Source organism: Callithrix jacchus, chromosome 1 (assembly GCF_049354715.1).
Source record: "Callithrix jacchus isolate 240 chromosome 1, calJac240_pri, whole genome shotgun sequence".
Taxonomy (NCBI): domain Eukaryota; kingdom Metazoa; phylum Chordata; class Mammalia; order Primates; family Cebidae; genus Callithrix; species Callithrix jacchus.
Window position 1 is genome coordinate 160,492,323 of NC_133502.1, and position 16,962 is coordinate 160,509,284.

The 16,962-nt window shown below is 42.0% G+C and overlaps 1 protein-coding gene and 1 non-coding gene across 7 annotated transcripts in view; one reads left to right on the forward strand and one right to left on the reverse strand.

Moving 5' to 3' along the window:
* Window positions 1–16,962, reverse strand: part of SUSD1 (sushi domain containing 1) — a 145,248-nt gene that overhangs the window by 107,309 nt on the left and 20,977 nt on the right. For all 6 annotated transcript variants that reach the window (XM_078374325.1, XM_035254695.3, XM_009001270.5 and 3 more), the window contains 2 exons: window positions 14,585–14,740; window positions 8,468–8,620 (listed from right to left, as the gene is read on the reverse strand). In XM_078374325.1, coding sequence (XP_078230451.1) covers window positions 8,468–8,620; window positions 14,585–14,740 — 309 coding nt within the window. The remainder of the gene's footprint in view (window positions 1–8,467; window positions 8,621–14,584; window positions 14,741–16,962) is intronic.
* LOC118148298 (U6 spliceosomal RNA) lies at window positions 1,780–1,883 on the forward strand. Its single transcript, XR_004735063.1, has one exon. It is a non-coding gene; the product is annotated as a U6 spliceosomal RNA (small nuclear RNA).

The window sequence follows — 16,962 nt, forward strand, 5'->3', positions numbered from 1 at the left end:
CAAGCAGAAATAATAAACTTACTTATTGGGTACTAAGAAAGAGAATAATGTCAGAGGTGACATTTAAGCTGAAACTTGAAGAAGAAAAGGAGCTTGATAAGCAGAGAGGCTGCACCAAGAGATGAATGGATAAAATGTGATCTATCCATACAGTGGAATATTATTCAATCTTAAAAAGGAATCACGTTCTGATGCGTGCTACAATATGCATAAACCCTGAAAACATGCTAAGCAAAAGAAGTCAGACATAAAAAGACAAATATTATATGATTCCACGTATATAAGTGTCTAGAATAGGCAAATTTCTAGTGATAGAAAGCAGAATAGAGGTTACCAGAGTCCAGAGGGAGAAGGAATGAGGAGTTTGTGTGTAAAGAGTACAGAGTTTCTGTTTGAGATGATGAAAAAGTACTGGAAGTAGATAGTGGTGATGGTCACACAATATTGTGAATTTACTTAGTGGTGCTAAACTATCCACTTATATATGGTTAAATGGTAAATTTCATATTATGTGTATTTTACCCAATAAAAACACTTTTTTAAAGCAAGGAGGCCAGGTGCAATGCCTCATGCCTGTAATCCCAGCTACTTGGGAGGCTGAAGCAGAAGGATCACTTGAGTCCGAAGTTTGAGGCTGCAGTGAGCTATGATCATACCACTGTGCTCCAGCCTGGGCAACAGAGCAAGTTCCCATCTCTAAAAGATATACATAAAAATTTTTAAAAATCAGCCATGTGTGGTGTTCACGCCTATAATCTAGCACTTTGGCTAAGGCATGAGAATCACTTGAGTCCAGAAGTTTGAGACCAGTCTGGGCAACATAGTGAGACTCTGCCTCTGTGAAAAATTAAAAAAAAAATAGCTGGGCATGGTGGCACACATCTGTAGTCTCAGCTATTCCAGAGGCTGATGTGGGAAGATCACTAGAGCCCAGCAGTTCAAGACTGCAGTGGGCCATGGTTGTACCCCTGTATGCCAGCCTGGGTGACAGAGCAAGACCCTGTCTAAAAGAAAAACCCAAAATCAAAGAATGCCCTTTGCCTCAACAGCAACCAAGTTCATAATTTGCTAGTGTTTTTAGTGGAATTCCCAATTCCTGTGGCTTTATAACTCTGAGATAAAAATACAATGTCAGTTGGCACCTGGCCCAGATTCCAGAGTCCCAAAGAAGACTGAAGGGTAAATAAGAAGGGGTGTGTGAGCTCAGAAAGGAGCAGGTACAGCAGTGAGAAATGGAGGCCATGTGGTGACATGGGGGAGGAGGAGGAGGAAGGTGTCAGTGGGCAGAGGGAGAAGTTATTAGAGAAGAAAAAAAAAGCAAAGATCTTTTAAACAACAGTTCTTTGGGAAAATGCAGCAAGCATTCTCCTCTAAATTAACTTACTACATTCTCAGTCTAATAATCCAGATGACTACTAATTTTCAAGGCAATATAAATGGTTTTATATGGAGTTTCCTATATAAATACTTAGAGGGTTCTTTGATAGGCATTATGGCACATTTTAATCTAAGTTCTGTATTTGAGTTGATCCATTGAAAGATCATCTTAGAACTAAAATGCATCTTTAGAATTTCTTAACCCCTGAGAATGACAATTAACCATCAAAATGCATTTAGAGCCTACACGGCAAGTCAGAATATCAAAATGATTAACTTTGCCATGCACATCACTGGGGTTTCTTAACTACGCAATAAATTTAATAAAAATTGTGAGGGTTTTTCTTTTTCCCAAAATGAAAACAGCTTTGTTTCTTTGCCTGATACGTGAAAAATTCCGTCATGCTCACTATGGCAGCATATATACTAAAATTGGAATGACACAGAGATCAGCATGAGCCCTGTGCAAGGATGACATGCAAATGCATGAAGCATGCCATGAAAAAAATTCCTTCGATACAGAAAGTATATAAGACATAAAAATCATCCAGCCACAGTGGCTCATGCCGGTAATCCCAGAACTTTGGGAGGCTGAGATGGGCAGATCGCCTGAGGTCAGGAGTTTGAGACCAGCCTGGCCAACATGGGAAAACCCTGTCCCTACTGAAAATATAAAAAATTAGCTGGGTGTGGTGGTGGGTGCCTATAATCCAAGCTACTTGGGAGGCTGAGGCAGGGAGAATCGCTTGAACCCAGGAGGCAGAGGTTGCAGGGAGCCGAGATGGTGCCATTGCACTCCAGCCTGGCCAACAGAGCAAGACTGCATCTCAAAAAAATAAATAAATACATATAAGTATATATATATGAGCTTATCTGTATATGGGAACTTTTTCAAAATTAAGATTGTTATTCACAGAATTTGTAACTCTGAAACATACTGTTAATACTTATCTATGTCAATAAATATCCTTTTTTTTTTTTTTTTGAGGAGTCTCACTCTGTCACCCAGGCTGAAGTGCAGTGGTGTCATCTTGGCTCTCTGCAACCTCCACCTCCCAGGTTCAAGCAATTCCCCTGCCTCATCCTCCCAAGTAGCTGGGATTATAGGTGCACACCACCATGCCCAGCTCATTTGTTGTATTTTTAGTAGAGACAGAGTTTCACCATGCTGGCCAGGATGGTCTCAAACTCCCGACCTTGTGATCTGCCCGCCTCAGCCTCCAAAAGTGCTGGGATTACAGGAGTGAGCCACCACGCTTGGCCTATAATAAATATTCTTTTTTAAATACTGTTTTTCTAACATACTTTTATAGATACATAACATTCCATTTTAAGGATATGCCATGATTCACTTAACCAATCTCTTATTGTTAGACATTTGAGATTATTTCTAATATTTCACTATGATAGTTATAAAGAAATATAACTACAGCAAATTAGAAGTATGAAGGCTTTATATGTCTTTTCACAAATAAATTGGAAAATCTGGATGAAATAAATAATTTTCTAGACATACATAAATTACCAAAATTGATCTTAAGAGAGAAAGAAAAATACACTAGTAAGTATAGGAAGAATTTTAAAATAGTTCAAATAGTCCAAGGGCTACCTCTCCAATCATGTCACATCCAGGTAGTTTTTCAGGTGAAATCTCCAAAATCTTTAAAAGCTCTATTTATAGTATTCCAGAAATAGAGAAAGAAGGATATTTTTACATTCTTTTTTTTTTTAAATCAGAATAACGTTAATACCAAACTGAACAAAGATGGCACAGGAAAAGAAAATAGACCGATTTCACTTATGAATATCAATGCAAAAATTCCAAGTAAAATTTAGCAAATATAATCCAAATGAAAGGAATAAAACACCAAAAATCCCAGATTTTTGGGATTCATTCCAGCAATTAGCACTGATCATTATCAGAAAATCTGACAATATAACCTTCACATTATTATTAGTTTTTTTTAAATTGCATTTTAGGTTTGGGGGTACATGTGAAGAACATGCAAGTTAGTTGCATGGGTACACACGTGGCAGTGTGATTTGCTGCCTTCCTCCCCTTCACCTATATCTAGCATTTCTCCCCATGCTATCTCTCCCCAACTCCCCACCCCTTGTTGTCCCTCCCCTATTTCCCCCAACAGACCCCAGTGTGTAGTGCTCCCCTCCCTGTGTCCATTTGTTCTCATTGTTCAACAACCACCTATGAGTGAGAACATGCAGTATTTCATTTTCTGTTCTTGTGTCAGTTTGCTGAGAATGATGTTCTCCAGGTTCATCCATGTCCCTACAAAGGACACGAACTCATCGTTTTTGATGGCTGCATAATATTCCATGGTGTATATGTGCCACATTTTCCCAGTCCAGTCTATCATCGATGGGCATTTGGGTTGATTCCAGGTCTTTGCTATTGTAAACAGTGCTGCAATGAACATTCGTGTGCATGTGTCCTTATAGTAGAACGATTTATAATCCTCTGGATATATACCCAGTAATGGGATTGCTGGGTCAAATAAAGTTTCTATTTCTAGGTCCTTGAGGAATCGCCACACTGTCCTCCACAATGGTTGAACTAATATACACTCCCACCAGCAGTGTAAAAGTGTTCCTATTTTACCACATCCTCTCCAGCACCTGTTGTCTCCAGATTTTTTTTTTTTTTTTTTTTTTTTTGAGACTGAGTTTTGCTCTTGTTACCCAGGCTGGAGTGCAATGGCGCAATTTCGGCTCACCGCTACCTTCGCCTCCTGGGTTCAGGCAATTCTCCTGCCTCAGCCTCCCGAGTAACTGGGATTACAGGCGCGCGCCACAACGCCCAGCTAATTTTTTGTATTTTTAGTAGAGACGGGGTTTCACCATGTTGACCAGGATGGTCTCGATCTGTTGACCTCGTGATCCACCCGCCTCGGCCTCCCAAAGTGCTGGGATTACAGGCTTGAGCCACCGCGCCCGGCCGTCTCCAGATTTTTTAATGATTCCCCATTCTAACTGGTGTGAGATGATATCTCAATGTAGTTTTGATTTGCATTTCTCTAACGACCAGTGACGATGAGCATTTTTTCATATGTTTGTTGGCCTCATGTATGTCTTCTTTTGTAAAGTGTCTGTTCATATCCTTTGCCCACTTTCGAATGGGCTTGTTTGTTTTTTTCTTGTAAATCTGTTTTAGTTCTTTGTAAATTCTGGATATCAGCCCTTTGTTAGATCGGTAAACTGCAAAAATTTTTTTCCATTCTGTTGGTTGCCGATTCACTCTAATGACTGTTTCTTTTGCTGTGCAGAAGCTGTGGAATTTGATTAGGTCCCATTTGTCTATTTTGGCTTTTGTTGCCAAAGCTTTTGGTGTTTTGGTCATGAAGTCCTTGCCTACTCCTATTTTTTTTTTTTTTTCAATGAGACAGAGTCTCACTTTGCCACCCAGGCTGGACAGCAGTGGTGTGATCACAGCTTACTGAGGCCTCAACTTCCCAGCCTCAAGTGATCCTCACACCTCAGCCTCCCAAGTAGCTGGGACAACAGGTATGCACCACCACACCCAGGCTGGTCTTGACTACTGGGCTCAACCTATCTGCCTGCCTGGACCTCCCAGAGTGCTGGGATTACAGGCATGAGCCAGCCACTGCATCTGGCCACATTATTCTAAAAGACATGATTTTTTTTAAAAACTTATTTTTAATTTAAAAAATTCCTAAAAAGCAGGAATAAATGGATGCTTCCTTAAGATGATGTACATAGAGCCAAAAACTAGTAAAATGATCATTAAAATTTTTTTTTTCACTTTTCAGGTGGAAACAGGCACATAAAATGGTAATATTTGTAGACAGAGAAACAGAAAGCCAGGTCAAGCATGGTGGCTCATGACTGGAATCCCAGCACTGTGGGAGGCAGAGACAGGCAGATCACCGAGCCCAGGAGGTCAAGACCAGCCTGAGCAACATGGCAAAACCCCATCTCTATAAAAAATACAAAAATTGTCCAAGCATGGTAGCTCATGCCTATACTCCCAGCTACTCAGGAGACTGGAGTGGGAGAATGGCTTGAGCCCAGGAGGCAGAGGTTGCAATGAGTCAAGATTGCATCAGTGCACTCAAGCCTGGGTGGCAGAGTGAGACTCTGTCTCAAAAAACAGAAAGAAAGAAAGAAAGAGAGAGAGAGAGAGAGAGAGAGAGAGAGAGAGAGAAAGAGAAAAGAAAATGAAACAAAAAGCAGAAAGCCAAACTTAAAAAAAAAAACCACTAACCAAAAGCCAGTATCATCATAAAAATGGAAGCAGTATAACAAAGTGGATGAAAACAATTTTGAAACTAGAATTCCTGGGTTCAAGTTTAGCTCTGTCTCTAGTTGTGTAACCTTAAACAAATTGCAGTCATGCATCACTTAACAACCAGCAAACAAATGCCTAATGGCGCATTTTAAGAAATGCGCCATTAGGCAATTTCTTTGTTGTGTGAACGTCACAGAGTATACTTACACAAACCTAGATGGTAGAGCCTGCTACACACTTAGGCTGTATGGTACATCTATTGCTTCTAAGCTACAAACTCATACAGCATGTTACTGTACTGAATACTGTAGGCTATGATGTCACTAGGCAATAGGAATTTTTCAGTCTCATTATGACCTTATGGGACCACTGCAATGTGGTCTGTCATCATATATAAAGTGCTTAAAACAGTACTTGGCACACAGTGCCATATTGAGAGAGGAGACCCCTCATCTCCTTTAATTTCACCTCCTCCTTCCCATCCTTTCAGATGGGAAGGAGGGTGAAGAAGAAAAAAAATGAAATAAAATACCAAAGAGCTGGGAAAATGACTCCCTTTTTAGTTCCCAGTGTCTCTGCTGTCTGTTAGCCTTGAAAGAGCTGCAAATGAATGTTATCCCTGCTGGCTGGAGCCCGGGCACTGGGTCACACCCCCGCATCTCCATGGATCAGGCTCCCTCCTGGAAACACCTCTGCCAACAAACAGCTTCTTGCTTTTGTCTTGTCTTGACTAGCCCCCTCCCCTGCTAGTCCCCACTCACACTGCATATAAATTAGCAAATCAATAAAGCCAAAAGATTGTCACGTCAGAAGTCCAGCAAATGGACAATGACATAGTTCTGCCTCAGCCTCTCCTTTAGCATTGTAAGCCTATAAAAGGGGAGAGAAGCTGCAGCTTGGGGAGCTCAGTGAATAAGGCTGTAGCCTCCCACACACAGCTCCCAGCCAAATAAAAGTCACTTCCTTCCTCAGTTTGGTGTTTGAGAGGTTTGTTCCCTGCTGCTCCTGCTAAAATATGAATGGACATGATTAGATATGCCTAATATCAGCCAGGCACAGTAGCTCACACCTGTAATCCCAGCACTCTGGGAGGCCACAGTGGGCAGATCACTTGAAGTCAGGGGTTCAAGACCGACCTGGCCAACATGGTAAAACCCCATCTTTACTAAAAATATAAAAATTAGCCAGGTGTAGTGACAGGTGCCTATAATCCCAGTTATTCAGTGAATGAGGCACGAGGCTCACTTGAACCCAGGAGGCAGAGGTTGCAGTGAGCCAATATTGTGCCACTGCATTCCAGCCTAGGTGACAGAGACTCTGTCTCAAAAAAAAAAATATATATATATATATATATATTTCCCAAAACGTCAGGTATAAAAAAATTATATTCAAAGGCAACACTACCATTTAAGACTTTGTTTTGAAAATATAAAGTGATCAGTCAAGAGAAAACCATAGCTTTTACAAAGAAAGAAAAATTTAAAAATGGAATTATCATTATTTGCAGATGATATAATACTATTCCTGAAAATATCAAGAAAATCACCTGAAAATCTATTAGAAACTAATAGGAATTTTAAAGATGTACTTAACTCATTTATTCCCTGAAAGTGAAATTTAGAGAAAAATGTGAAAACAGTCTCAAGGTGGTATGAACTGGGAGTTTGAACTTTTCAAAAACTCACCGTGGCAATGTAATTTTGGGGACTCCCATGTGCCCTGGGCTGTGCAGCTTGAAATTGTATCTTCTGGAACACTGAAAAAATCCTCTCTGCAAGCATAACGAACCTGGCTGCCCAGCCTAGACATATAATTTCCTATGATATAACCATCTGGAACCTCAGGAGGGGTGCCACAGTCTATTTCTGAAAATAAGTTAATGTCAAATTCTTCACCTTGTGAATGTAAATCTTCAAAATTCATAATCTCTCTCCACCTCTACCTTATTCCTTACACACACACCCCTGAGCCATATTTTAAGTACACTGGTTCATTCCCACCTGACTTCCGGGAACGTTTCCCATGATTGTCTTTATTCAGTCTTTTGGCCTTCCATAGGTAAAGCCAAATACATGCACAAAGCTGAAAGAATTTAGCAATCAACCCTCACTAATTTACACTAACTAAAGAGAGGCCTTGTCCAATGAAATTAAAATCTGAATTGCAAAATACCTTAAGATATATGTACCCTGATAATTTTCAGGGTCCTTTTTGAGATGCAAGGTCCTTACCAAATCATCAGTGTTTACTAGCTAACATAGTAGTTAATATCAGAATATCTATTAACTGCTAATAAAAATTCTCTATGTTTACTAATTTTAGCTTTTAGCTTTTTCTTTTTTTTTTTTTTTTTTTGAGACAGGGTCTCACTCTATCGCCCAGGGTGGAGTGCAATGTCATGATCTCAGCTCATGGCAACCTCCATCTCCCAGGTTCAAGCAATTCTTGTGCCTCAGCCTCCCAAGTAGCTGGGATTATAGGCATGTGCAACTATGGCCAGCTAATTTTTGTATGTTTAGTAGAGATGAGGTTTCACCATGTTGGCCAGGCTGGTCTCGAACTCCTGACTTCAAGTGATCCACCCACCTCAGCCTTCCAAAGTGCTGAGATTACAGGCAGGAGCCACAGCTCCTAGCTTAATTTTAGCTTTTTAACATGGCCCCCTCTAACTTGATTGTTGTTATTTGCTTTATTCCATAGGTTGTAGAAAATGTGCAAAGGATCCGATCAACTCCACCCATATCTCCAACACAGGCTTGGAGCAGAAGAAAGTCACCATCAACAGAATTTCACCTTGAGATGCTGCATTTGTTGGCAGAAACCCACCTGTGCATGACGTGGCATCAGTGGTCGGGTGGAAAGGCTCAGACCCATTACTCGGCAAGTATCCATCCATACAGTAGCATTCAAAGCTCCCAGGAGTGTTCATGCATCGCCCTCCATGCCTGCACAGGCCAGCAACTTCACACTCATCTATGTCTTGAAACCCAGTCCAAATAGAGAAAAGGAGAGAAAAACAGAAAAAAAGAAAAAAAAACAGGAGAGGATTATTTGTGATAGCCATTTTTTCACATTTTCAAGTTATTCTTATAAAAGGATGCATTTGTTTGCAATTGTATCGGAAATTTCATTTTATTCCTTACAGGTTCTTCTCATATATCGTTCATATCATAGGCACTAAAAGCAAAGCAAGTGCTCAATAAATGTTTGTCAGTGTGTTCTGGGATTTTACAGAAACCAATAACCATCACCAACTCTCTGACACCAAACAAAATGAGCTCACAAACAAAATATATCCAATCACTAAAAAATTTCCTGGCTCATGCCTGTAATCCCAGCACTTCAGGAGGCCAAGGCAGGCAGATCACTTGAGATCAGAAGTTCAAGACCACCTGGCCAACATAGTGAAACCCCATCTCTACTAAAAATACAAAAATTATCTGGGCATGGTGGCACACACCTGTAGTTCAGGAGAACCACTTGAACCTAGGAGGAGGAGGTGGCAGTAAGCCAAGATGGTGCCACTTCACTGCAGCCTAGGTGACAGAGCAAGACTCTGTCTCGAAAAAAAAAAAAAAAGAATGAATGAAAAATCCAATTACTGAAAATATCCAATCACTAAAAAAAAAATCCAACCACCATAAATATATCCAATCACTATAAATACATCCAATCACTAAAAAATATCCAAACACTAAATACATCCAGTCACTATAAATATATCCAGTCACAATAACAAAAGAATGGTCCCAACCTCATACTAAAACATCTAAAGTAGCTTCAGAGAGAAAACATTTATAGGCCTGGTACGGTGGCTCATGCCTGTAATGCTAGCACCTTGGGAGGCCAAAGTGGGAGAACTGCTTGAGTCCAGGAGTTTGAGACCAACCTGGGCAACAAAGTGAGACCCTGGCTCTTAAAAAAAATAATAATAACTTATAAACAAATTTTTTAATGTTTGAAATAAGGAAAACAATCTCCAGGAGAGTGAAAATGCCAGCTCATGAGTATAGGATGGTATGGCAGGTAGTAGGGTGGTAATTTAATTAGGAAAGGTCTCGATAATTTTATAAAAATCAGAAGGGCTTAAAACAGGCTTCAAGAAGGATAGGACACGCCCCTTTGCAGACTTTTTCCATCTGACTGAAGACTACCAGAGACAGCAGGTACAGGGTAAGAACTGCCCAACAAGCCAGAGGCTGGAGAAGAAATCTCTCTGCCAGTTAGTAGTTTTTCCCCTCAGAACTGACTTTAAAAATTCTCTCAGCTGGGCATGGCTGTGCATGCCTATGGTCCCAGCTACTCAAGAGGCTGAAGCAGGAGGATTGCTTTTAGTCCAGGAGTTCAAGGCCAGCCTGGGCAACATAGCGAGATCCTCATCTCTAAAAATAATAATAATAATATTTTCATCAGAGTGACATAGATCAATTCCACTTGGAGAAAAACCAAAGTACCCTAACTGAAATTCCTAAGCCATTTGTATAAAAACATCAGGGATTGAGCAGTAGATAGGAAGCAGCATAACTGAAGAAAGTCTACCATAATTTCTTTTTTTTTTTTTCTTGAGTCTCACTCTGTTGCCCAGGTTGGAGTACAGTGACATAATCTCTGCTCACTGCAACCTCTGCCTCCTGAGTTCAACCAATTCTCCTGCCTCACTCTCCTGAGTAGCTGGCACTAGAGGTGTGCGCCACCACACCCGGCTAACTTTCTGGGCTTTTTTGTAAAGCCAGGGTTTCACCATGTTGGCCAGGCAGGTCTCGAACTCCTGACCTCAAGTGATTCACCCACCTCAGCTCCCAAAGTGCTGGGATTACAGGCATGAGCCACCACAACTGGCTGTAATTTCTTTTATTAAAAGGACATTTTTAGGGCCAGGCACACTGGCTCATGCCTGTAATCCCAGCACTTTGGGAGGCCGAGGCAGGCAGATCACTTGAAGTTGGGAGTTCGAGACCAGCCTGGCCAACGTGGTGAAACCCCATCTCTACCAAAAATACAAAAAATTAGCTGGGCGTGGTGGTGCAATGCCTGTAATGCCAGCTACTTGGAAAGCTGAGGCAGGAGAATTGCTTGAACCCGGGAGGCAGAGGCTGCAGTGAGCCAAGATCCTGCCATTGCACTGCAGCCTGGGCAAGAAGAGTGAAACTCCATCTCAAAAAAAAAAAAAAAAAAAAAAAGAAGGACATCTTAGCCTCCAATCCAAAAGAGAAAAGAAATTGTCTCAGAATCATTTCAAACTTTTTATATTCTTTAATCTCCTTCTGTTTTTGGTCCTGGATCAATGAACACCTCTCCACCCACACCATTGTTTGGGAACTGGTAATTCTATTCAATTGCTGAAAGAGCCCATCCAAGTCAAACCACCCTCACACAGGAAGAAGTCACAGGGCTTCGTCTCCTGGGTTGTGGCTCACAGTGGTTTCCATGATTCCCAGGAGTCATTCAGGGGATGGTTCTAAGATCAGAACATCTGCCAGTTCTTCAAGACTGGCTGGAATCATCTCACACTAGAATCTCACCAATTCATTCCTCCTCTGTCTAATGTTGGTGACATCCAGAGGCCTACCTGCTACCAGCTCCTGAGCTTGATGTCAACTCTGCAAGGTACAGTAAACACCTGGATGCAGGATTCCTTGGAATACAGGAACTAGGATTCACATCCTATGGTTCCAGGCAAACAGTGACCAACTGCTGATACCCTGAAACTCACTAAGCTCTGCCCTGGCTAAAGCCCACTGACATTTCTCTGGCAACTGTGATTCTGAAAGAAACAGTCTTATCAAGAAAAGCAGTTCATCAGCTTTTACAAAGTGATAGCTGGAGAACTCACAAGGAAAGGTCATGGGAATGGCTGCCGGTGGACATGGTCTTCATGGTGGGAGATGGAAATGCTCTAAAATGAGTCAGTGGTGATGCTAGCACAGTTTTGTGGATATACTGAAAACCACTGAGTTGCATATATCAAAAGGGTGAATTTGATGGTATGTAAACTATAGCTCAATTTTTTAAAAAAGAGAAGGTCATTAAATAATTGCAAGAATAGAATAAACAAAAGTAAAGCCTACATCTGGATTTTGTTCCAGGCAGATTGGTTCTAGTTTGGCTGATACTTATTTGGCCCTTGCATAAAGCATTTTCTTCTCTTTCCTATTCTCTCCTTCTTCCTTCTTCCTGTTCCCACCAATCTCCTCCCTCCTCCTCCTCCTCCTCCTCCTCCTCCTCCTCCTCCTCCTCCTCCTCCTCATTCTTCTTCCTAACTTAAAAAATAAAATTTAAGACAAAGTCTCACTCTGTCACCCAGACTGAAGTGTAATGGCACAACCTTGGCTCACTACAGCCTAAGTCCTGTGTTCGAGCATCCTCCCACCTCAGCCTTCCAAGTATCGAGGACAACAGGCACATACTACCACATCCAGCAAATCTTCTTATTTTTTTTTAAAGATGAAGTCTCACTATGTTGCCCAAGCTGATCTCGAACTCCTGGCCTGAAGTGACCCTCCAGCCCTGGCCTCCCAAAGTGCTGTGATTATAAACATGAGTCACTGTGCCCAGCTTTCTTCATAACTTTTAAAAGTTGAATTCCTCTCTTGGAACTATAAATATACTGATAAATATACAGTTGTAAGTTTTTCCTGGCAAACTCCCACAGCCTAGAAAACACAATTTCAGAGATCATATTCTCCAGAAATTTCCCAAGTCCTTCCTCACTGCCAAGATAAGTGACCCCTGGATTCCAGTAAATGCCATTTGCTTACCTATGACTAACACTTTATACTGAAATTAGCTGTCTGCTCATCACCTCCCCCTAGCACAGCCTTGGCACATAAGAAGTGCATGAGAGGCTGGGCACAGTGGTTCATGCCTGTAATCCCAGCACTTTGGGAGGCCAAGGCAGGTTGATCAGCTGAGGTCAGGAGTTCGAGACAAACCTGACCAACAGGTGAAGGCCTATCTCTACTAAAAAACAAAATTAGTCGGGCATGGTGGCAGGTGCCTGTAATCCCAGCTACTCAGGAGGTTGAGGCAGGAGAATCGCTTGAATGCAGGAGGCAGAGGTTGCAATGAGTCGAGATCATGCCACTGCACTCCAGCCTGGGTGACAGAGCCAGACTCTATCTCAAGAAAAAAAAAAAGGAAAAAGTACATGAGAAATGTGTACTGAATAAACAGAACACTAGATCATCATCTTGTATGCTATTTTTTTCTGAGTGTCTTTTCTTCTTAATATACCAAATTTAATACTGCAACATTGTACTTCTGCAACCGTGCAGCCAATAATTTGCTACCTAAAACAACAGAATATTATAAAATGTTTTCTCTGAAGGAATGTGTTCATTCATGCCTAGAAAAAATTAAATGTATTCTTTTGAGAGATTCTGCCTTGGTACAGGTCAAGAGGGAGGATGAATCTGAGCGTAAGAACCTGTGGTTTTTGGTAGCTAAGAAGATAAAACGTATTCCCTTTCTTTTTCTTTTCCCTAAAAACCTTCACAAAGCTTTTAAGCAGAGTCATTTAGTCTACGCAAAAGCATCTTAGAGCATCTCCTATGTAAAAACAGGAGGATTTTTCTGCCTTTCCTCTTCATTATTGTTCAAAGATTTTCCTAGAAAGCCAGGTAGCAACATTACCATGGCATGCTGTAAATAGAGTTCAGATAACAGAGGAGCTGCTAAAAATTAGGAGGGTTGGCTGGGAGTGGTGGCTCATGCCTGTAATCCCAGCACTTTGAGAGGCCGAGGCGGGTGGATCATGAGGTCAGGAGATTGAGACCATCCTAGCTAACATGGTGAAACCCCATCTCTACTAAAAAATGAAAAAAAAATTAGGTAGACTAATGGCGTGCCCCTGTAGTCCCAGCTAATCGGGAAGCTGAGGCAGGAGAATCGCTTGAACCTGGGAGGTGGAGGTTGCAGTGAATGGAGATCGTGCCACTGCACTCCAGCCTGATGACAGAGCAAGACTCTGTCTCAAAAAAAAAAAAAAAAAAACTTTCAAGGGTTTGTTCTCACCCTGTATTGGACCAGTCTATGCTCAGAGATCTAACCTACAGAGTTACTGTGTTCCAAACAGTTGCACTCCTCACTCAGTGCACACATGTGGGAGGCAAGCCCACACCTCTAACAGGGACAACTCCGACCTCCTATGAGCCAACAGCCCAGTGCCAGCCCCTAGGTTAGTATGCTCAGAGCTGGGGAGTGCTGCTCACCCCAAGAATTCCCCACCTGCAGTTACAGGAACCTACAGGAGGCATACCAGCTCCAGAGAGTCCCTCCTCACTGTTCATTATCAGAATAATCAGGCCAGGAGTGGTGGCTCATGCCTGTAATCCCAGCACTTTGGGAGGCTGAGGCAGGCAGATCACTTGAGGCCAGGAGTTTCGAGACCAGCCTGGTCAACATAGCGAAATCCCATCTCTACCAAAAATACAAAGATTAGCTGGGCGTAGTGGTACGTGCCTATAATCCCAGCTAGTGGGGAAGCTGAGACAGGAGAATAGCTTGAACCTAGGAGACGGAGGTTGCAGTGAGCCAAGATTGCACCACTGCACTCCAGCCTGGGCAACAGAGTGAGACCCTGTCTAAAAAAAAAAAAAAAATGTTCAAACACACAGACCTGTAAAAAGAACATTACAATGGAAAAAAAAAAAGACTATTACTATGAACTCCCCTAGACCCACATCCCCCCAAGATTTAATCGTTGTTTACATTTTGCCATTTAAAGTTGCTTACACACTAAAGGAATATTATTATAGATACATGATCCTAACACCTCAAGATATCTCAGCATGCATCTCCCAAAATAAGAATATTATCCTTTATGCCCAATACCATTATCCTGTCTAACAAAATTCACATTAATTTCCTAATATTAACAAATACGCAGTCCAGATACTATCCCGCCATCACCAATTGCCAACACCGCAGCCCCCTTTTGAGTACCTGTACAAAAGGTGCCATCGTTGGGAATGAATGTCTTGTTGTTGTTTGTGGCTCGATATCCTTCCAGGCAAATGCAATAGAAGCCCCCGGGGGTGTTGTGGCAAGATGTGTGGTTCCCACAGACAACGGTGGCTCCAAACTGGCACTCGTTTTTATCTGTTGACACATAGACAAGGCACTGGAAGAGCTATCAATCCACGCCGACTTCAACAGCCCAGACTGTCCTCCCATGCTATGAGCTCGGGAACCGACGTTCTGTGACTACACCTTAGTGACCTGTTTCTCCAGCCTCTTCTCCTTGCACGATGCTTCCCAGACTACAGGACCTGGGCCCTTTGTAGTTACGTGCCAGGAGTGTATGAAACCCCAAGAGAAATACAACACCTCAATCTGGCAATCCGTCTGATTTGAAAATTGGGGAAGAGGGTTCTCTTTGAACTTTTCCAAACTTAAAAAGATCTTTTCAGAGGCCTGTGGAAACAAACCAGCAGAATCCCTCTTTTCCAGTTCAGCCTTTTTTCATGATTTTTCATGAAAGTCAGGGTAGGCTGATTTTACAGCCAGTGATTAACTGGAAAATTTGTTCTTTCTGAGCTACCAGGAAACACAATGGAATTAGTGCTGCAGCCTCATCCGGGAGCAGGGCTAATGCAGCAGCAGAAATAGCTCATGCTAATGGTCAATGACCCATGAGAATAATGTTAGTCCCTCAGTGTGGGGGCCTGGAACATGAGTGCTCCATGAGTCCCCAGAAGTCTCCCTGTTTTGAGATGGAGTTTTGCTCTTTTTGCCCGGGCTGGAGTGCAGTGGCTCAACCTAGGCTCACCACAATCTCCACCTCCTGGGTTCAAGCAATTCTCCTGCCTCAGCCTCCTGAGTAGCTGGAATCACAGGCATACGCCACTATGCTCAGCTAATGCTTTTAGTAGAGGCGGGCTTTCTCCATGTTGGTCAGGCTGGTCTTGAACTCCCGACCTCAGGTGATCTGCTCGCCTCAGCCTTCCACAGTGCTGGATTACCCAGGCGTGAGCCACTGGGCCTAGCTTGGAGTGTTTTTAATTCAATAATATGACACTGAAAGATGCAAAATGAAAGTAAATCTCCCTCTCATCTCTGCCCCCTAGCTCAGGGCTCAGCAAACTTCTTGCAGTATCTGTTGCAATGACTCACCTGTGCTCATGGGCACTAAAGCAGCCGTAGACAACAGGTAAACTACCAAGCAAGGCTGTGTTCCAATAAAACTCCACCTACAGAAACAGGCAGCTGGGCGAATTTGGCCCATGGGACATAGTTTCCTGACTCTGCTCAAGCCTCTAATTTAAGAGAAAACTCCTGTGACCAAATTGTTTCTGTATCCTTTTAGAGGTGATCTACCCAGTTAGCTTTTTCTGGGAGAAAAATCATCAACTTATGAATTCGTAGCATTTTTGTTACTTTGGTTTTATTTCACCAATGAGCCCCTCAAATTCACTTAATGACCTCTCACAACTACACTCAATTCCTGCTCACTCAAAAGTACCCTCCATCTGGGTTTCTTTTTTTTTTTTTTTTTTTTTTTCATTTTTCTCTTACAGTCATGTGTCACATAATGATGGGGATATGTACTGAGGATTGTGTCATTAGGAAAGTTCATCATTGTGGGAACATCATAGGGTATATTCACACAAACCCAGATGATACAACCAACTGCACACTTAAGTTATATCGCATAGTCTATTGCTCCTAGGCTAGAAACCTGTACAGCATGTTACTGTACTGAATACTGTAGGCAACCATAACACAGTGGGAAGTATTTGTGTGTCTGAATATATCTAAACACAGAAATGGCACAGTAAAAGTACGTTAGAAATATAAAAAAGATATACCTCAAGAAAGCATTTACCAGGAAATGGAACCTGGGGGACTGAAGTTACTCTAGGTTAGTCATTGAGTGAGTGGCGAGTGAATATGAAGGCCTAGAAGATTAGGATACATGACTGCAGACTTTCATTTTTATACAGAGGCAGAGTCCACCTCTGTCATCCAGGTTAAAGTGCAATGGCACGATCATAGCTCGCTGCAGCCTTGAACTCCTGGGCTCAAGCAATCCTCCTGCCTCAGCCTCCCAAAGTGCTGGGATTACAGGCATAAGCCACCACATCCAGCTTTTTATAAGCTTTTTTCTTCTATTATTATTATTATTATTTTGTAAACAGGGTCTTGCTTCATCACCAAGGCTGGAGTGCAGTGGTATGATCGTAGCTCATTGAAGCCTCAACCTCCTGGGCTCAAGGGATCCTCCTGCCTCAACTTTCTGAATAGCTAGGACCACACCAGCCTGATTTTTTAATTTGAAAAAAATATATATTGTTTTTACTTTTTTAACTTTCTTGTTAAAA